We start from the raw sequence: 20,507 nt of genomic DNA, 5'->3' as shown, positions 1-20,507 counted from the left end.
CTATTTCCTGTTTGGATTGAGAAAATAAAAGCATGACAGCGGCTGGGCGGAAGAGATGCTTTACATAGGAACAGTCTAGAGATGAGCCTTCTGACAGACACCACTCTGGGTTTGATGAGGCCGATGTTCAGATCAACAAGTGCAGCACTCGGAGCAGACTGAGGTTACATTTACAGGAGATATTTTATGATGTCCTTCTGCATCTCTCTGAGTTTTGTGAAGCAGTGACTGTTGGAAATGTCTTAATGCAGTCAAAGGAAGAAGTTTTCCTCCATCAGCTCATACTCGAGTTACCAATCACTGACTGAAAGTGTGACAATTTTATTTATACAGCACCAACTCATAACAGCAGTCACCTCAACAACATTGTTTTGGCTGTTTTGACCCTGCCCAACCTGACAAAGATGAATGACATATTTGGTTGCAGTAAACCCACAAACTCTGTGGCAGGGTGGGTCCTTCCCCGGGAGCAGGGAGTGGGGGAGTTATCTTTTTTGTGTTGTGCTCTGGTTTCCCCGAGGCCGAGGCACAATAACAGTAGGGTGACCATATTTTGATTTCCAAAAAAGAGGACACTTAGCTCAGTCATGAAGAACTTGTTTAAAGAAACATATTTAACATATTTAAACGATGCCTTCTCTGTGCGGTTAATGAATTGTGAAATAAAATATGTCATATAGGCTTTTACAAGTCAACAAGTGCAAAAAACCCCCCAAAAAACTTAAAAACCTCTGGAATTAAATAATGGTACAGAAATAATGCCTCATCTGCATAAGAAAAATTACCAGTACTGGGTCGGTATGAGGGCTGGACTGGGACAAAAAACTCGGCCCGGGCATTTTGACTAGAGACCGGCCCACCAGGTATTATAGGAAAAGCCATAAAGCCTTTGAATGAAAATGAACCCTGTTGTGACAGTGATGTACAGTCTTGTTGGTATATGTATGATTTCTATACATTTTACATCAGATAAAAACTTTGGTTGTAAGATTCAGATAATTATTTATTAAAAGCGAGACATTTTAAATGAGAGTAAGAAAGAAAAGTATTTCCTTGTGCCCCCCTTTCCCTGTTAATGCCCTACCTGGCCCCCTGGCAAAGCTTTGCTAGACCCGCCCCTGCACAGTTACCAGCTGTCAGCTACGTAGAAAAGGATCCTGGTGTTATTTGTCTCTCAGAAACAGTTCATAACTTCAACTCATCCATGTCACCTAAAAGGTAAACCTGTTTCTCCATCACCTGTTCAACTCTGATGATTCAGTAAGGACATCTCCTGGTTTCATCTGCATGTTTCTGTCATCCAGAGAAGGACAGATTTTGTTTTGAAGTTGTTTTGCTTTGCATGTTTTGCTGTGTTTCAATGTGGAGTGTTTTTATTTATTTTTTGTATTTCATGTTTTGGTTATATCTGTTAACTTGTCCTGGAGAGACTCCGCCCTTTCCTGTTTACTAATTTGACACACCTGAGAGGTGACAGCCGGTGGTGATTTAGAGAGAGTGCTCGGAGACGCAGGAGGACGGCGTTGGTGGAGGTTGGTGTGCAGTACGTGGCGAGGGCATACGACGGCCAGTGAGCGTAGAGGCAGAGGGAGCTGTGCTGCTGCGGGAATAGCTGGAGGCCAGAGGACGCTATGGTGGGGGATTAGTTGGCAGTGGGACAGCGCCCTACCTCCCACGGCGAGACCATAGTGCTGGCGTGCTACAGAAAAGCGGCGGGCAGAGTTAGGAGCTCTGCCCATCCGGGATAAGTCTCGCGACTTATCGTACTGCAATAAACCGAGCCACTGGAAAGAACAGTGACTGTCACTGCCCCTCTCTTTCCAGCACCTCTGAGCAGAGAGACTGCCAGGACGGGTGAGGACCCCGCCGGGTTTTCCTTGCCCCGCTCCGATTGGCTGGATTTTGACTTTTAGTGACTTTTACGCCGTGGCGGACGCCGCTGGACCTTTAATGTTTATGTTTTATTGATTTTTATTGTGTGTTCTCCGTGGCCAGTGTTGTTTTAATTGCTTTTAAATTTTTAACTGTTTTTGTATAATAAATTATATTTTAGTGATACAGTTTTTATATCGTTCTATTCCCTTGGCTGCTCCACTGCTCCGTCCGTTTTTTAGAATAACACCTGTTATCCACCATTACGTTTCCCTCTCACCACATATCCAAACCGATATCATATCACTATCAGTAACATCACAGCACCCACCCAGCTGTGTAGAAACTCCGTCATGCTAGCTAGCACGCAGTACGAGTTATTGTAACTGACTGTAAAAAGTCAGCACAACGAAAATAAACTCCACCTAAACTTGGTTTATATCTGACCCAGATAGACTGCAGGTCATAACTTCTTACCTGAAGTTCAGTTCACCTGACACCAATGTTCCCTCTAAGCTGCGCACGTGCGCAATTGCGCACTGTTGGCACGGTCTCTGCACAGAGAAAATCTGCGTTGCGCACACCAAAAAAAAAAATCTAACCTGAATTGAAATTAAAGTAAATATGTGCCGACACCGGTGTTTTAGCGAGCAAAGCGGCATGGCTGATGTGGAGTGAAGCCACATTAATGACAACGTGTCCAACCATTGGAGATGTGAGCAGGACAGACGGAACAACTGACGGACAAAGTGTGGACTTTATACCAGTTTTTAAATTGTGTTGATCGGCCACGTAAAACCAGAGTTATGATAAAAATATCTGCAATGTTTGGTTTTCTTCCTGAATACTGTCGTTGTTTATATTTACTGCGGGAAGAAACGGCAAAAACGGCGTTTTATAAGGAAAACGCTCGAAAGCCTGTGAGCAAAAACAAAACCAAAAACCCCCACCCTTTCCTATTCGTCCAAAAAAGTACGTGTTGACCAATCAAAAAATGATATGGCAACGTGGCATCTAGTTGTTAAGAAACAGGGGGAAGTTTTAGGAGTGACGGCGGTGTTCTGAGATGTGAGAGATTTGAGACGTTTAGTGCAAATCTTGTGTAGTTAGTGTGTAGTTAGTGTGTAGTGTAGTCAATAGTTTTGTTGGTGTGTCAGAACAATGAGGCGGCTGCTGAATGTTACAGGTGTTACAGCAGTGATACATCTCCTGCTGTCAGGCCTGCAGGTATCAGGCTGTTGTTCTCCTTTATCTCATAGTGGACAGAAATTAATTTTTGGAGTGGCACAAATAATTTGTGTGGCATCAGATTTGATGCAGAACAGCTGATTGTTCTGTAAATAGTTTGAAATGTTTATTTAAAAACGCCTTGGCTGCATTTAAAAAAATAAATAGCTGCAAAAAACTTTGTTGTTTGCCAAACTGAGTTACTTTTTTGAAGTAGTAACTATATAATTAATTGCCCAACATTGGTCATTATATACTGTATTTTGCAGACAGAGTTACAGGACTCTCTCCCAGACCACAGACTCATAATACAAGTCAGAGCTTTATGGAAAAAAGAAAGAAAGTTGTGTTTTCAAAATTGGAGTTCAAGTTATTTTTACTTCCAATAGTGTTAACATACTACACAGGTCATGAACAGGATTTTTTTTAATTTTCATTGTAAGTGGGATAAAGCAGTTAATTAAAAGTAGTCTAACATAAATGTAAATGCTGTGATTTGATCATTTTAATAAACCATGTAACTTGGATGGATTAGATGCTGGCGTGACCACAGTGCACACGTCTGATGTCGCTCACAGTGGTCCAAGGGACGCTCAGGGAGTTTGTGTGTTCGCTCAGACACATGAAAAATTAAACGGTAAATGGTCTGTATTTGTATAGCGCTTTACACATCCAGTCATCCACCCATTCACACATTGGTGTGAATTAGAGGGAACATTGCCTGACACTCGGACTGGCGGCCGCCTCGGGTCTCTCCTCCTCCTGCCTCCCCTTTCCCTCATCCACCTGCTGGCCTCTGTGGAAGCTCCACCATAGACACCACCAAACAACTGTTTTTTACACATTGGCCAGCATCTGGCCAATCCATCACCTTTTGTTGTTTATACCGTTACAGCAGCAGCAACAACAACAACAAAACCATCAGTCCGTAAAAACGAAAAATCACCATCGGCCCACCGGTGGCCAGTCCAGCTGTGGTCGGTACGAGGGAAATTTCTTTTGCAGTTCGTCTGAAAGATGAAACATCATTAGGCGCGTTGCTGCGTGCTGTCTGTCCCGTCTGTGAGCGCAGAACAAGCGCTCACAAAACAGCAGTTTGGGGATGACGTCACACACATGGGTCCTCTGTCGGAATACAGGAAAACCTGGACATTTTTATCAACCTCGAAAATCCCCCCGGACGCCCCGGACAGAACGTGAAAAGTGGACATGTTCAGGGGAAAGAGGACGGTTGGTCACCCTAAATAACAGCAACAGCAGATATAAATTAGTGACTACTGTAAATATGAAAACATCCTTTCAACCTGTCAGGACTGTTTGAGGTCAGACTTTAAAGCTTTGAATTTATCTTTTCTCCTTTATGATTTTTAAATAAAGTTTAACTCCTGACTTCGGTATCCAACAAACAGGAAGCAGCAAACAGTGTTCAACTCAGGATTCAGCTTTATTGATGACATCCAGCAGGTGTCAGTGTCACACCAAACTGCCGTGACATTTGTTTGTTGCATCACTTTGATATTCATATACAGTAAATTTCACACAGACATTATTTTAGGTTTGTCACATTAACAGCTGTTGACAGGAACATGCGAGAAAAATGATAAATGCTTTACTGGAACAACAACCAACAACCATCACTACATTTTTAGCCGTTCTTTCAAGAGATTAACTGATCCTCAAGAATATTTTTAAAAAGAAAATGATTCTAGCGTTATGTAGATCACTGATACCCAATGTCCCCCTAATTAACAGAAGCTATAATAATGGAAGATAATTATTAATTATTAAGTGTGAAGCCTCAGAGTAAACTTAAGATTTCTCTTATTTTGTCAATAACACTTGAATGAGATTATACTTATATACTCTACACAAACCTTTAATAGTGATTTCATGTCAAATACATCATGTAGCTGTGATTTATTTTATTTTTTTTAAAAAGGAAAAAAGTTCACAAGCGATCAAGAAGTACCGTATTTTTCGGACAATAAGGCACATTAAGCGAAACAAAACAGTCAGATAAGTCAAACTTTACTCAACTCATTCTTCTTGCTTCCTCCACTTCTGTACCATTGATTCATTAATGCTGAATTCTCTCCAGCTGCTCTATTCCCATGTTGTTGCAGTATATGAATGACTAACCTCGTATTGTGGATGGATTATCTCAGTTGTTCTCCTGACTGAAGTTTGGTCCGTTTACAGCATCCTGCCATGCGATTGCATTTGTCCCTAACCATCGGGAACCCTCACGTTAACTTTTATCGAGTGGAAAAAAGTTAGCGTTCATCCTCCAGCTTCACTGTTCATGCTATGCTAACATAGCTGTGTCGCTAGCGATCACGTAGCACATCATTATATACCAGCTAGCCCAACTTCAGTAACCCTACAAACTTCACTGCTGTTTAGTTTTCTGTCTTCATTTATGTTGGAAGTGATAGCAGAGCTGTACGTTTGAATGTTTCAGAAATCTCTCAGTCAGAACATGCTATATCATGTTTAGGTGGAAGCTAGTGAGCTAACTTCCTGCTAACTTCTAACTCTGTTAAATGTGATAAATCCTGTTTTCATGGATGCCTGGATGTTAAACTTAATTATTACAGCTGGTAAAGCAGCAACGCTGATCATTTTATTAAAGATGAAAGAATTTAGACATTTTTTAACTCTCAGTGATGCTGCAGTGTTCATTTGACTTTGGGACCTGAAGCTGACGGAGTTTAGGACCCAGATTACTCCGCCAGGCTCCTGACTACGGTAGCCGTAATGGTCCCACAATCCATCAAGCGGTGCGGCTTCGTAGCTTATCAAAGTAAGACTAAAACATTTTTGACAGATTTTTGAGCGCTGTGTACCACATAAAATCGGTTCGAGGTCAGTAAGCACAACCAGAATTCATACATAAGATGCACTGTGGATTTTAGAGAAAATCAAAGGGTTTTAGGTGCACCTTATAGGTAAGAATATGGTAAGAATAATGTCTGTGAAGGTTCTCAGTCATCCAGGTCATCGTAGTCTAAGGAGCTTGGAATGAAAAGCACCTGGGCTAAGTTTTATTGAAGACATTTCATCCGAGAAGCTTCTTCAGTTCTAAGAGCAACTGGTGGAAAATCCCAAATTGATCTCAGTCAATCACATGATAGAGTGGGGCTAAGTTTCACAATGGGTTCACCCAAAACCTTGGCTCATTGTTTTCACACCTTGGCTCATGTGATTAGATAGAGGATGAACAGATCCTCTTGGGGGGACACTCCCACAGGACTTAAAATTTAGGACTCTCCAGCAGTTGCTCTTAGAACTAAAGAAGCTGTCAGGCTGGTGTCGTGGATGAGAGAAGGCGGACCCAAACGCTGGACTCACTGGTAGGTAGGTGGAGGTTGGTGTTTATTGTCAGCGGAGTGAACACAGGCCTTCAAGCTGGCTGTAGTTAAACCTTTACTTAAAAAGCATCTCTAGACCCAGCTGTCTTAGCTAATTATAGGCCAATCTCCAACCTTCCTTTCATATCAAACATCCTTGAAAGAGTAGTTGTCAAACAGCTAACAGATCATCTGCAGAGGAATGGCTTATTTGAAGAGTTTCAGTCAGGTTTCAGGGCTCATCACAGCACAGAAACAGCTTTAGTGAAGGTTACAAATGATCTTCTTATGGCCTCTGACAGTGGACTCATCTCTGTGCTTGTCCTGCTAGACCTCAGTGCTGCGTTTGATACTGTCGACCATAATATCCTATTAGAGCGATTAGAACATGCTGTAGGTATTACAGGTACTGCACTGCAGTGGTTTGTATCATATCTATCTAATAGACTCCAATTTGTACATGTAAATGGAGAGTCCTCTTCACACACTGAGGTCAATTATGGTGTTCCACAGGGTTCAGTGCTAGGACCAATTCTGTTTACATTATACATGCTTCCCTTAGGCAGCATCATTAGAAGACATAGCATAAATTTTCACTGCTATGCAGATGACACGCAGCTCTATCTGTCCATGAAGCCAGGTAACACACACCAATTAGTTAAACTGCAGGAATGTCTTAAAGACATAAAGACCTGGATGGCCGCTAACTTTCTGCTTCTTAATTCAGATCAAACTGAGGTTATTGTACTCGGCCCTGAAAATCTTAGAAATATGGTATCTAACCAGATTCTTACTCTGGATGGCATTACCTTGGCCTCCAGTAATGCTGTGAGGAAACTTGGAGTCATTTTTGACCAGGACATGTCCTTCAATGCACATATTAAACAAATATGTAAGACTGCTTTCTTCCATTTGCGCAACATCTCTAAAGTTAGAAATATCCTGTCTCAGAGTGATGCTGAAAAACTAGTTCATGTATTCATTACTTCCAGGCTGGACGACTGTAATTCATTATTATCAGGATGTCCTAAAAACTCCCTGAAAAGCCTTCAGCTTATCCAAAATGCTGCAGCAAGAGTCCTGACAGGGACTAGAAAGAGAGAGCAGATTTCTCCTGTTTTGGCTTCCCTTCATTGGCTTCCTGTTAAATCCAGAATTGAATTCAAAATCCTGCTCCTCACATACAAGGTCTTAAATAATCAGGCCCCATCTTATCTTAATGACCTTGTAGTACCATATCACCCTATTAGAGCACTTCGCTCTCACACTGCAGGCCTACTTGTTGTTCCTAGAGTATTTAAAAGTAGAATGGGAGGCAGAGCCTTCAGTTTTCAGGCCCCTCTTCTGTGGAACCAGCTTCCAGTTTGGATTCAGGAGACAGACACTATCTCTACTTTCAAGATTAGGCTTCAAACTTTCCTTTTTGCTAAAGCATATAGTTAGGGCTGGACCAGGTGACCCTGAATCCTCCCTTAGTTATGCTGCAATAGACGTAGGCTGCCGGGGATTCCCATGATGCATTGAGTTTTTCCTTTCCAGTCACCTTTCTCACTCACTATGTGTTAATAGACCTCTCTGCATCGAATCATATCTGTTATTAACCTCTGTCTCTCTTCCACAGCATGTCTTTATCCTGTCTTCCTTCCTTCACCCCAACCAATCACAGCAGATGGCCCCGCCCCTCCCTGAGCCTGGTTCTGCCGGAGGTTTCTTCCTGTTAAAAGGGAGTTTTTCCTTCCCACTGTCACCAAAGTGCTTGCTCATAGGGGGTCATATGATTGTTGGGTTTTTCTCTGTATTTATTATTGTGCTATCTACTGTACAATATAAAGCGCCTTGAGGCGACTTTTGTTGTGATTTGGCGCTATATAAATAAAATTGAATTGAATTGAATTGAATTGAATTGAACAAACAGAACAGAAGCAGGATAGGACTGGCTGGCTGGACGACTGACTGAATGAAGGAATGAATGAAGGACTGACTGAATGCAGGTGGAAACGACAACATAACATTAACATCAATGACACGACAAAGAACTGGTGAAACCGAGGAGCTTAAATATACAGGTTGAATGATGACAATGATTGGAAACGGGTGAGTACAGGGCTGAACATAATCTGACTAATGACACAAGCTGACATGGGAAAAACAGGAAGTGAGGACATTGATGTGGCAACATAACCTAAACGTGACAAAACTGAAAACACTGGGTCACCGACCCAGGAACCCTGACAGAAGCTTTTCGGATGAAACGTCTTCAAGGAAACTTAAAGAAGTCCAGACGCTTTTCTTTCCAAGCTCCTTAGACAACTGAGAATAATGTCACTGACTCTGCTGCTCTAATTAAACTGGGCGTAGGGCAGCATAATTGGATGTGTTGTATATCCAGAGGCCTGGGTACACAGCCTCTGTGAAGGTGGTGCGGAAGGTGTAGAAGTGATTCAGTGTGTTATGGGAGACTTTGTAGAAAGACAGAGTGCCAGCAGGCCAATCAAGAAACACTCCGACTCTGCTGCAGCCGGTACTGGGAAGAGTGCCATTCCACACTTTACCATTATGCCAAGCATTGAGCTCTTGCTCATATACACCAAAATACCAGGATTTGGTATTAGAACCGAGCGCTGCCTCGTCACTCTTCCCCTTCCTTACAATGCTTTGGTACGTAACAGCTACACCAACGTTATTACTAGAACCAGTACTCCACTCCACTTCCCAGTAATGGTGCCCAGTCAGCCCCTCCCTGCACAGAACCTGAGTCATCGTATCAAATCTCTCAGGACAGTCAGAATATGTCTGCCATGTTCCACACGTTGCCTTCTTGTTGTCCTCAGACAGAATCAGGTAGTTGTTTGCAGTGTTTGGGTCCAAGGTGAGGTCACAGGCGTCGAAATGGCAGAAAGAGAGTCACATACTTACTAATCATTATTATCCATTCCACTTTAGAACACCAGACTCACATACAATAATGTCAGCATGCACATTAAGCCTTTAATAATTCTAATCAGCATGCTAATTAGGAGTAAAAATTATATTATTTCTGAAAGATGAAACAAGTGGATTAAAGTGGACTTACACCACATTAGCTTTTGTCTGTCTTTAACGTTTTCCACATGAGGAACAGCAGGCTTTGAAAAGTCTTCAGTGACCCGACGGCCCTTCCTGTAGTGGTAGATGGTTGCTCCTTTGTATTTCTTATTTGTTTCTGATGCCACAATGAAACTAAACCTGCTGCTGCTCTTCAGGCCTTTGGCCATGCTGCAGAACTCTTCAGCTTTCTGTCTCAGGTTGGCTACCACTTCAGCTGAGAAGAACCAGTGGTCTTTAGTTGGTGGAGTGAAGCTTTTATTATGTGAATCATGGCTGTGGAGATACTTTTCCATCTGGTCCAGGTAGGGGTCGTCAGTTTCCACAGAGGTGAAAACAAAGCTCAGGACATCGTCTACATCCTGAGCAAGAACCGCTCTGTCGAACTCGGACTCATCTTTAGTGATTTTTATCCCCTTCATTGCTTCCACACAGGACCTGATGACGTTGATTTCTCTCTCTGTATTATCTAACCACTTGTCTAAGTTCTCCAGACTGAATGGTGACTTCTCCTGGTCGTCTAAGAGTTTCTCCAGTGAAGTCTTGTCTTCTTTACCCTCACGGATGGCAGGAACTTTCTCCTCCATGGCCTGTCTGAGCTTTTTTGCATAATCTTCACAGAGGTTTTGGAAATGGCTAAACTTTTTGTGAATCTGTGGAAAACTCTGAACCACGTCTTCATCCAGAGAGTCATTGCATCTCATTTCCATTTCTTTGATGATTTCTAGAGCATTCTCAGCTTTCCTCAGTAACCCGACACAAATCTCTCCCTTCATCTCTTCAGCAGTTGGGTCCAGTTTCTTCAGCGGTGTCAGCCACACTTTGACAGGAACTGCTTTCTCTCCATTTCCTCCAAGGAGCTTTGGAAGCTGTGAGTAGGTCTTCACTGCATCTTCAAATGTTGAAGGGTTGCTGTCGAGAATGAAGTCTCCATAGAATTTGCAGGAGAATTTATCAGTCACAGCTTTTTCTTCTTTACTCAGCTTGACGTCAACTTTTGCCTCAAAGTCAAATGATGGAATCTTCTTAATCGCAGCTTCCATGCCGGCCCCGATGTTCTGAACACTGCTGCTCTCCAGCTTCTCGCTGTCAAACACAAAGAAAGCATTTGCCCCATAAAGGATGCCTGTGACTACGTGTGTTGAGCTGCTTTTCTTAATGATTTCTTGCAGTTGCCTGTTCTTTGCTTCAAGGTGAGTCATTGTCAGTCGTTCATATGCAGTCGTAGCTTTGAACTGAAGCGTCACTCTGCTCTGGTTCTTGAACTTCTTGTTGTCATTCAGATAGCTGGCAGAGCCTCCGACTTCAATCAGCCCCCCCAGGATACTGGCTTTGAGAGAAGCGCTAACATCCAGCAGAGAAGACTTGGACTCAATGGAGTCTGATGCAGTAATGTGATATGCACTGCTGGTCTGATTCTGCCTAGTGCTGTTGTTTCTAATATTTTCTTTGTCCCACAGTGTGAAATCTGCAGAAGATATAAAAAATAACAATGTGTAAGTGGAAAAAAAGGTTTTATAAACTTTATTGTTCAGAAGAACAAAAAACTCCACTACTTTTTTTTCTGATTCGATTTTCAATTCAGATAAAATAATTATAGTGATCATTTTAACATGCAGATCCTGAAAATGACAGCCTCAGCACAACATTTAACCTAATAGACTTAACTAGTATCTCTCAAAGAACACTGTTAACCAAAACCAAATATAGGGTGCATAAAAGTCTAAGTGTAATGTTCTCAGGGGCCTCGGGTCCTGGGGCCTCATCCTCCGCAAGTGCTGGAGTGCCCAGTTTCTGACAACTTAGACCCTTTTTGTAAAGTGCATTTGTGTTCGTGGACCAGTCCAGTTTGTTATTGAGGTGAACACCCAGGTATTTATACTCCTCCACCGTTTCAGTGTCCAAACCCTGGATGTTCACTGGTGTAATAGGGGGTGGCTTATGGCGTTATTTTTGTGCCACTATTCTGAGCACACGTAAAAAACATTTGCAGGTGCAAGTGTCGCATTTTGAGGAAAAATTTATTTTGAGCGAAGAAAAGCTAAATTTCAGTGAACAAAATTCATTACTGCGTGCAAAAAATGTATTTCAGTGTTTGCTATTATCCACACACACACACACACACACACACACATACACACACACAATAGCAGCCCCTCTCGCTCAGTTTTTTCCATTTGCGCTCGCTCGCAATGTGTTGCTCGCGCTCTCAACATTTCTGCCCGTGCGCGCTCAACTCTTTCTGTACGCGGTTATATTTGTGCCACAAAACCAGCCAATCACAGACTTGGATGCAAAAAAATCTGATTGGCTGTTTTGGTCTCCAATCAGATCGAAATGACGAAATGCAATATCCCAGAATCCATTTCGTCCAAAACTCAAACGAGGCAGTGGCGGAGGAACACAGAGTGGCGGAGTTTGAAATATTACTCTTTCTGGGTCACAAAATAAACTTTTAAGATATTTTCATGCCAGAATGTTGCTGTGTAAACTTCAAATGTCTGCTCGATTTATCAAGACATCACATATTTGCATAAGTGCTCTAATGTCTTCGGAGATGCCCATGTGTTATCTTCTTTTTTTTGTACTGGGTTTATTTTATTGTATTTATCCACGACACCTTTAAGGCCGGTCCGTGAAAATACTGTCGGACATAAACCGGTCCGTGGCGCAAAAAAGGTTGGGGACCCCTGGTGTAAAAATCAGACTGCTTTTAGAGTACTGTTCCAGAAACTCCTGTCCGGGTCCAGGAAGAGACATTTTTAATATATAAAAGTAAATATATGAATCATTGATTTTTCAAGCAGATAAAAAGCTACTTTCCAGCTCAGCATCATAACAGAGGTCTGTGAGGGCGCTGGGAAGCATCTCCCTCACTAAGGTGAAGCACGCCCCCTCGCAGTGTCTGATAGGAAGTTTTGGTCCACTAACCACTCTCTCTTTTGAGGTCAGCTTCCTGAAGGCCTGGGATAATCATGTTAAGATGCTGGTGAGAGTGCTGAACCTTTGTGTCTGTAAAATAAATGTATTCAGAGCTCTGGAAAACAGCTGAAGTCTGTGCTGGTTGTTTTTTCCGTCCTTCATGTTAACCACCAACCGCTACAAGGTCACGTGGACTGTGAGACTTGGGTTAAACTGAACCAAAATCTTTTGCCACGTCATAGAAGTTCATGACCTTTGACCCCATACACTAAATGCTGTACTCTCATTTATGTGGGAGCATTTTGTAGTTTTGTATTTATGCATTTTAATCATCATATTAAAAAGATCTTTCAGTAGTGAAATAAAAGCTCTAATTTTGAAAACTATTATTTGAATGATTATTCTGGTGTCAGTGCAGTTAGAGGCACTTTACTGAAGTTTATGACCCTTTCACTCTTGCAGACTGCAGCCTCATGAAAATAACTGCTGCTCTTCCACGTAAATCAGATAAGTGGAAACATGTGATGTAAGCACTTTGTTGGTTTGTTCAAATAAAACTTGAAACTGAGCCAAAAAGTACCATCTGATGTCTGAATAACAAAGTATGTCTGCATGCAGCGTCTTGTGCGGTGTGTCCTGGATGCTAGGGGCGTGATGATGTGAGAGGATGATAGCAAATCAGATACATGAGAAAGAACATTTGTACACCCACAGATAATGTTTTTTCTCTGTTGTTTAGCTCCCCATACTATGTGTACAGCCTGTTATCTGATGCAAACATATTTTTGGTTGCTGACTCAGATGTTTTGCCAAATTTCCTTGAAGTCAGACACGACTGAACTATTGTAAATGACAGTGATACTGATAAGACTGCAGTGCTTTCTAAGAGGGTTTGTTTTGTTTTTTAACTCCTTGAAAGTCCACACTTGATTGGTCGGGAGCTGGTTCAACACTTTTGCATTGCTTTGAAAAGTATTAAAATATGTCAAAATGTCAGGTTAGCAACATTAAACATGTTTTTATGTCATAGTTTTCACACTTTATGTAAGTTTCTTAAATACTTATTTGTACAGTTTAAAAGTCAAGACAAGTTTGTAGCTCCGTGAAAAATAAGCTAATAAAAATTTCAATTGCATCAACTGAGGTTCTCAGAATCCATCCAAGAAAGGCTTAGAACATTATAGCAAGGACTGTGCCTGCTGCACACAGACTCCCGGGGCTTCAAGTCTTTAAATTCACATCATTAATGAGAAATATTGTGGTCATTACTTACTGATGCAAAAATAGTGTTTGATACACTCAATGAAATTAAAAATCATGTAGGATATTTAAAGTTACAGTTTTTTAACCTATCCTGTCCAACAGCTGTAGAATTATGCTCTGAACGCTTTCCCAAGGACAACCAGTGGGCAGCAGCAGGGAGGGGGATGCCCCGCCCTCTGTAACAATGTCCCAGACGGGTCAAGGTCCAGCGACTCCCAGACCCAGGCCTGGTCACACGCCCAGAGAAACATCCATCCACCTTCTGAAGCGTGGATAGGTGCCCTCCCATAGCCAACGGGAGTGAATCAGACATGGAAAGTGAGTATGACTGTGTGAAAACCAGAGTGCTATTAAATTTGAGGGGAGAAATGCGACACGAGCACAAGGCTGTTGGTCAGCAGTGCTCATCGACGCCCTCTCCCTCCCCCCAGTGGCAGAGGCTTATTTTATGGTCTGAATTTTCAGTTTGAACTCCTTTAATATCTACATTTGGTCAGATTTGTTGATAAAAATAACAAAAAGTAAAGGGAGGGGGGGGGGCAGCCCTCTCTGGTGCCCCTCTTTAGATTGAAATTTCAATTCTTCCAAATTTGAAGAACTGCTGATAAAAATTCCCAGTTTACCCAGCCAAACGCTTTCTCTGCGTCTAAGGAGGCAACTGTAGTTTCTAATTTGTTGATGGAGCAATAATCTATTACATTAATTACTCTATTACATTAATTACTCTGTGCATTATTAGCTGAGTGTCTGCCCTTGATAAAACCTGTCTGATGAGGCTGTACTATGGAGTGATTTCTTTCTATTAATTTAAGGCAAATTAAGTTCTAAATTTATGGGTGAGATTGTCATTAGCTGGATGGCAGTGTGGGGTCTTTGCCTGGTTTAAGAAGAAGGTTAACGATGGCAGAGTTCATGTTTGGAGATGTGATCTCGTGAATTTCGGTTACCATACTGACAAACGTGGGTGCTAGTGTAGGGCTTCGTGAGGTTCACATATTAAAAGAGGTGACACATAATTTAAAGTAATCCAGACACATCTGTACAGACACCAGTATGCTTCAACCATGATTTTATTCCTCCTTGGCAAGACAAAGGTTATCACGAGTGGAGAGAAAAGGGCTTAGTGTCTATTAAGGACAAGGATACTGATAGCAAATTTTCTTCATTTGGTCAACTCAAAGGGAAATACATTTTTATAGATATCTGCAGGTCAGGCATTACATCCAATCAAAGGCTGAAGACTTTGCAATTCTCCCATTGGAGCGTGGCATCTATGAAAGACTCACGAGCCCATCTGATTCCAGACATCACAAAAATTGTACAGTTATTTGGTGATTCCATCGTGACGCATGCTCCTGGGAGAATGACCCAGGGATGAAGGTGTCTGAATCTATGTGGAGTAAGTGTTTGTCTAAAATCCACTCTGGCTCCATAAACAGTAGACACCAATTAATTCAATTTAAAATCTGACTGCACAAGATTCATCCCTCTATCGCCCCAATGTGTGACAGGCGTTGTTTCATGCTTTTTGGTCTTGTCCTTCATCAACAGGCTTTTGGTCTAAAATATTTCACTGGTATTCCAGGGCATATATGAAGCCCCTACAACCTGAACTTGTAATTTTTGGATGTTCTCCGACATCAGAGCTGCTCCTGGCTACCTACCCCACTCCTCCTTCCTTTCAGTTGAAGGTAACAGACATGATGTCCATAATACAAATGGAAAAGATCAGCAAAGACTGTAAAGAGTCTCTTTTGAATGTCTGGAACACTTTGAAGGCCAGACTGGGCTAAACTGGGCCCAGATTTGTAAACTCTCATCTATTCCAGCTTTTGGTATTCTGTCCTGTGCTGTTCTGCGATGTGCGTGTTTGTCTGAATTAATTGTTTTTTCTGCAACGCATCTGAGCCTGCTTGTTTTTGGGTTTGTTTTTGCTTTGTATTTTGAAAATCCAAAATAAAATTGTCAAAAAAGAAAAGAAAAAAAAAAGGTGAATCCAGAGCCGCAACCTGTCCGTCCTCTAGTTTTGGTAGATTTAGATAGTTGAGAAATTCTTCATTATCGGCATCGGATGGATTAATCTGTGACATAAAGCTTCGTTAAAGTCTTCAAAAGACTTCTTTGTTGTGGATCATGAGTAATGCTTTCAGTTTATAGAATTAATAGTTATTCTTTCTTTGTTTAGTTTTAACCGGTTAGCAACGAATTTTTCCCAAAGTTCTCCAAACGTAGGCTTTGCACTAGAAAAAGAGTTTTCTTATTAATTCTTTAATTTAGTTCTAGTTTTCTCAGGTTGTTAATTGTCTGTTCTTGTGGTGAATAAATAACTTCACTTCATGCAGGCATCAGTTTAAAACCCTTGAGTGTAAATTCAACAACCTGTCTGTTCGTGCAGTTTCACGCTCTGAAGGTTCTACGAGCTGCTGGGTGGAGGCCGTTTAACTCACGCTGCTGCTGCAGTTTGGCTTTTAGTTAAATGAATGTTAGATGATAAAATAATTCATCTGTTGTTGAGCTCAGATTGCATTTGCATAATTTAACAACCTGACGATCAGGACCAGACGATTTTGATCAGGTCCTAAAATATATCAAAGCTTAGACATGTCAGAGCATCTTCTTTGAACGTACATAAAGTAAAATAAACTCTTTGGTTGGTTCTGCAGTTAAATGTAAGTGTAAGTTCAGTCTGTGCCGACACAAAGCAGTAAAAAGACCTCTGAGTTTAGGTCACTTTTCCTCTGCTGCCCCCTGGTGTTCAAACTGTCCACGACTGTCCGACTCTGAAAAAATAAAAACTGTGAAATACATTTTTTTATTTGTTTGATTCGACTGACAGGAAACATCCTGCGAGAATACTCAGCTGTGAAACTCTCAGTCATCTTTAAATAATGAAAGTAAAAACAGGACAACATGTTAGAATACGCAGAACAGTATCTGAGTAAACACGTACTCTACATATGTTCACCACAACGCTCTCTTTAATTTGACTTTATTTCCAACCACATTTATTAAATATTTATATCGTTACAGGCACAGGCTTAAATGCGTACCTGTATATGTGTACATGTACATCCACACGGTGCACGCTGTGTTTTTCCTCCAGGCATAAAAGTTCCCTAAATGTTTGAGAACTGATGAAGAGCTGAAAGGAAACTTTGGAACAACAGGAGGTGGGACAGAAACCAGGAAAACAGAGTAAAAAACAAATAATTAAAATAATCATAATAATAATTAACGGTGCATCTGTTAATGAAAACATGAAGGTAAGTTTCATGTTGTTGTTTCAGGTTTAGGTTTTTTCTCATAATTTGTTTAATTTTTCCCATAAATGTAATTTTCTTTGATCGCTTCAGTTTTTTTCTATTTTTTTAATAACTTTTAATATTTTTCACAGATTTTTTAAATTTTATACACTTGTAAAATTTTGGTTTATTATCATATATAATTAATTTTTCTCCAACATGTGTGATTCTTGTTTTTGAAAGCGTGGATTTTTTTCTTGTACTTTTTCATGTTGTAACTTCCTGGAAATGCTTCGACTCTCCGGCGTACAGAGCTCCTCCGTCGGGACGTTTGATGATCAGCGTAAACTTTTAATGCGACGTCAGACAGAGCCAAGAGTCTCGATTATCCGAACTGTTTTTTTCTTCGTTTCCTTGGAGAAAGGCGGAGCCTTCGCTCAGCTGTAGCTGTATCCGGGCAGAGGAAGCTTCTGACCCTCTTTGGCCTCGAAGAAGGTGTAGGACAGCGTGATGGTGTCCACTCGGGCCATCCGCGGGTCGTTGTCGAACTCGGGGTCGATGTAGAAGAAGACGGGCATGTCCACCTCCTCGTGAGGGTTCAGGCGCTGCTCCTCGAAGCAGAAACACTGCAGACACACGAGCACAGATCACATGTTACGTGTGATAGCGACCAGCTCGGATCACCTGCCAACGCCGCGGCTTTACGTCCTGAGAGGACTTGGAGTTTCTCCGTGTAGGGCTCTCTCCCACAGTCCAAACACATCCATGTAGGTGTGAATCAAAGAGTGTGTGTGTTTGTCCTGCGACACACCGGCCACCTGTCCAGGTGTGCCCCGCCTCTCAACCTCCTGCTCACCTGTCCAGTGTGGAGTGTGTTGTGCCATTGATTGATCATGTGACTGATTATTGATTACCTGGATCTTGTTGAAGTACTGTCCGGCGTCAAAGGGCACCACGTTGTAGGTGGAGATGCCGATGATTGGTTTGTCTGTGGGGTTCTTGGCTCTGTAGAACGCCAGCGCTGTCTCCCCGGGAACCACCTGAGGACAGAGCGTTTGCGTGAGGAAGAGGAGGAGGAGGAAGTGATGAAGGATGAAGATGGAGCGTGAAGTCTTACGAAGATCTCCGTCTGCTGCGGTCTGAAGTTCCACTGCATGCTGGCGTGCGTGTCGGCGTTGAACGTCACCTTGATGACGCGCTCCTTCACCGGCGTCATCATCGCCACCTGCTCCGTGTCGTGTCCGGCCACCGCCGTGCCGCCGAGCCCTGTTGCCTGGTGACAGAAGCTGAGCGTTCACACGAGCTCTCAGCAGCTGTGTGTGTGTGTGTGTGTGTGTGCGCGCTCACCTGGCAGTAGAGTCGATACAGCGGCACTGCGGCGTATGCCAGGCCGATCATTCCCACGCCGGCTGCAGCGATGTAGGTCAGCGCAGTCTTGTTCCTGTTCCTCCACTCCTCCTCCTGACTCTGGGTCTTCCTGCTCCGCCCCCGAGCCTGGTGGCGCTGAGGACGCCACTGCCACAGGAAGTTCTTAGCCTGAGAGTGCAGCCCCCTTGGAGCGCCACAGCGAAGCATCCGGACGCATCGCGTTAATACCGCCGAGGCCTGAGGAAGGCAGAGGGGCGGCCGCAGCAGCAGAGGCAGCAACATGGCTGCAGTCAGTCACACCTGAGACTCACCTGCACAACAATCAGAGTGTTAGTGTGGAATACACAGGAACACACGCTCTCTACATGTTAACTCCTCAGGTGAAAGCAGCAAGTGAAAACCACAATGAACCAAACTCCATTCAAAAACTACACGATTTTATGTCACCACGCCAAACAGCACCGACTATTCAGAGGTCACGGAATAATTTGAAAGTTGGTGACTTTATGTTGGCACGTCACAGTCTGTAAACTGAGCTTGTATTTTATATTCACCTGCACTCTACTTCAAAAATGTGCACATTTAGAAACTTTGCCCGGTAACAAAAGTTCTTAAAGTGCTAAAAGCTTATCAAACAGCTTTTCCACATTCTTAAAAGTCACTCTTTAATTCCGCACATTACACACTGTGTTAGTGTGGAAGTGTTAGCAGTACACTGAGCTAAACTGCGTTAAGCCCCCAAACTACATTTACAAAAGGTCCACTTTTAAGAAACTTGTCTTACAAATGTAAAAATAAATACATATTTAATAAATACACATCCGGCGAGAGAAAACGTCACTCTTCAAGTCGGCCAATGTGACACTTGATAAGCATCAACTCCTTAAAGGTAACCGAGTCGAAAGTATCGATGACCTTCTCTTCCAGCCGATCATCGCCACGGGAAACAGTTTTCTTCCTGCTTTTATTCAGCCTTTCAAAAGCATCCTTCGCCGAATATTTCCACGGACACCGATAATCATGAAAACGTGTCACTGATCTTTTGCTGTGTGAGTCCGCGTCGTAAAACAGAGCCCAGTCTGAATTTAACGACTCTTAGTTAGAGGTTTGTAGCTGATTTAAACACAAAGAGCAGAAACGTTATCGGGGATCATCAGCTTCACAGATCTGCACTCAATAAATCTGATTTTAGATAAAGCGATCTGACAGCAAACACACAAACACACCTGACACACACACACACACCTGCAGCGGCTGACGGCACACGTCACGCGGTTCACTCACCTGCTGTTAAACTCCAACTGTGGACTAACTACAGAAGCTCAGTGGGAGCTTCATGGTTTAGTTACCTGTGGAGTTTCTTCGACATTCACCTCTGCTCAGTTACCAAACATGTTTTCCGGAAACACTTCGGTGTAGCACACAATGTAGTCCCCACCGCCCCATAGCAACAAGCGGAGCGTTCCGCCGGCAGAGTTCCGCAGGGTAACGGATCACGTGACTGAATTTATCCACTGAGAAATGTTGTTTAACACAAACTTCACTGTAAAAATACCAGAATAAGAGGAGTGGTTTGTAGTTAATTGGTTTTCATTATAAGCACCTAAAATATAAATAAGCTAACCAATAAATAAATATTTTTAAAGAACAAAAGAGAAAATTAGACAGAAATAAACCAGATTTTACATTTAAAATGTGATTTTAAGGAAAATTGCCAAAATATGCAAATTAGGAATGAAGATCTGAACATCTTCAGCTTGGCCTCCACCGTCTCCAACCATCTATAAACTGTCCCTTTCACTCTTGCTGCTCTCCTTCTGTCACAAATCACCCCTGATATTTAAAGCCTGACAGACCTGCACAAGCGCTGTACTCATTTCCATTTCCCAGCAGGACAGTCCAGAGACCACACTGAGGTCTCAGTATAACATTTCCCTTCCTGTTGATCACCTCTCTGGCTTAAATAACAGGCACTTAAAGTCCCTGTTATTTAAAATATCATTTAATTTTACTTATTTATCTTGTAAGGTTGTGATTCCAAACATAAAAGTCTTTAGTGTGATATAACAGCTGAAATGATTTAAATTCTCAGAAAAGACAATGGAGTAATAGTAAAATATACTTGTCAGCTGCAGAAAATGTTATTTTTGCTAATAAAGACTTCACGTCATTTCTTGTC

The 20,507-nt window shown here is 42.2% G+C and overlaps 2 protein-coding genes across 4 annotated transcripts; both read right to left on the bottom strand.

The window, feature by feature from the left end:
- Positions 1–8,785: 8,785 nt before the first annotated feature.
- LOC100696281 (stonustoxin subunit beta-like) lies at positions 8,786–11,014 on the bottom strand (the record flags this gene model as incomplete). Its single annotated transcript, XM_025909950.1, has 2 exons — positions 8,786–9,334; positions 9,523–11,014. Coding segments are annotated over 2 exons (2,034 nt in total), but the record flags the coding sequence as incomplete, so codon positions are not given.
- A 5,502-nt stretch (positions 11,015–16,516) lies between these two features.
- cox11 (cytochrome c oxidase assembly homolog 11 (yeast)) lies at positions 16,517–19,804 on the bottom strand. Of its 3 annotated transcripts, none has more exons than XM_005471553.4 (5): positions 19,678–19,804; positions 18,308–18,639; positions 18,078–18,233; positions 17,875–18,000; positions 16,517–17,586 (listed from the first exon to the last, which is right to left on the bottom strand). In XM_005471553.4, exons 2-5 carry the CDS (start codon positions 18,608–18,610, stop codon positions 17,398–17,400), a joined length of 774 nt encoding a protein of 257 aa, XP_005471610.1. In that variant the 5' UTR covers positions 18,611–18,639; positions 19,678–19,804; the 3' UTR covers positions 16,517–17,397. The 3 variants fall into 3 exon arrangements, with proteins under 3 accessions (XP_005471610.1, XP_003449497.1, XP_025765695.1); XM_003449449.5 differs by having other exon boundaries at positions 19,613–19,772; XM_025909910.1 differs by having other exon boundaries at positions 19,574–19,760.
- Between the last annotated feature and the right edge of the window lie 703 nt (positions 19,805–20,507).

The sequence above is a fragment of the Oreochromis niloticus genome, linkage group LG8 (genome assembly GCF_001858045.2).
Source record: "Oreochromis niloticus isolate F11D_XX linkage group LG8, O_niloticus_UMD_NMBU, whole genome shotgun sequence".
Taxonomy (NCBI): Eukaryota; Metazoa; Chordata; class Actinopteri; order Cichliformes; family Cichlidae; genus Oreochromis; species Oreochromis niloticus.
Note: the sequence above shows the minus strand (reverse complement) of the source record. Positions and strands in the feature narration are given on the sequence as shown.

Coding starts and splice junctions, on each gene's coding strand:
- cox11 (XM_005471553.4), bottom strand. CDS start 18,610: ATGTTGCTGCCTCTGCTGCTGCGGCCGCCCCTCTGCCTTCCTCAGGCC. Junction 18,234..18,307: donor TGTATCGACTCTACTGCCAG/GTGAGCGCGCAC, acceptor TTCTGTCACCAG/GCAACAGGGCTCGGCGGCAC. Junction 17,587..17,874: donor AGTACTTCAACAAGATCCAG/GTAATCAATAAT, acceptor GTGTGTCTGCAG/TGTTTCTGCTTCGAGGAGCA.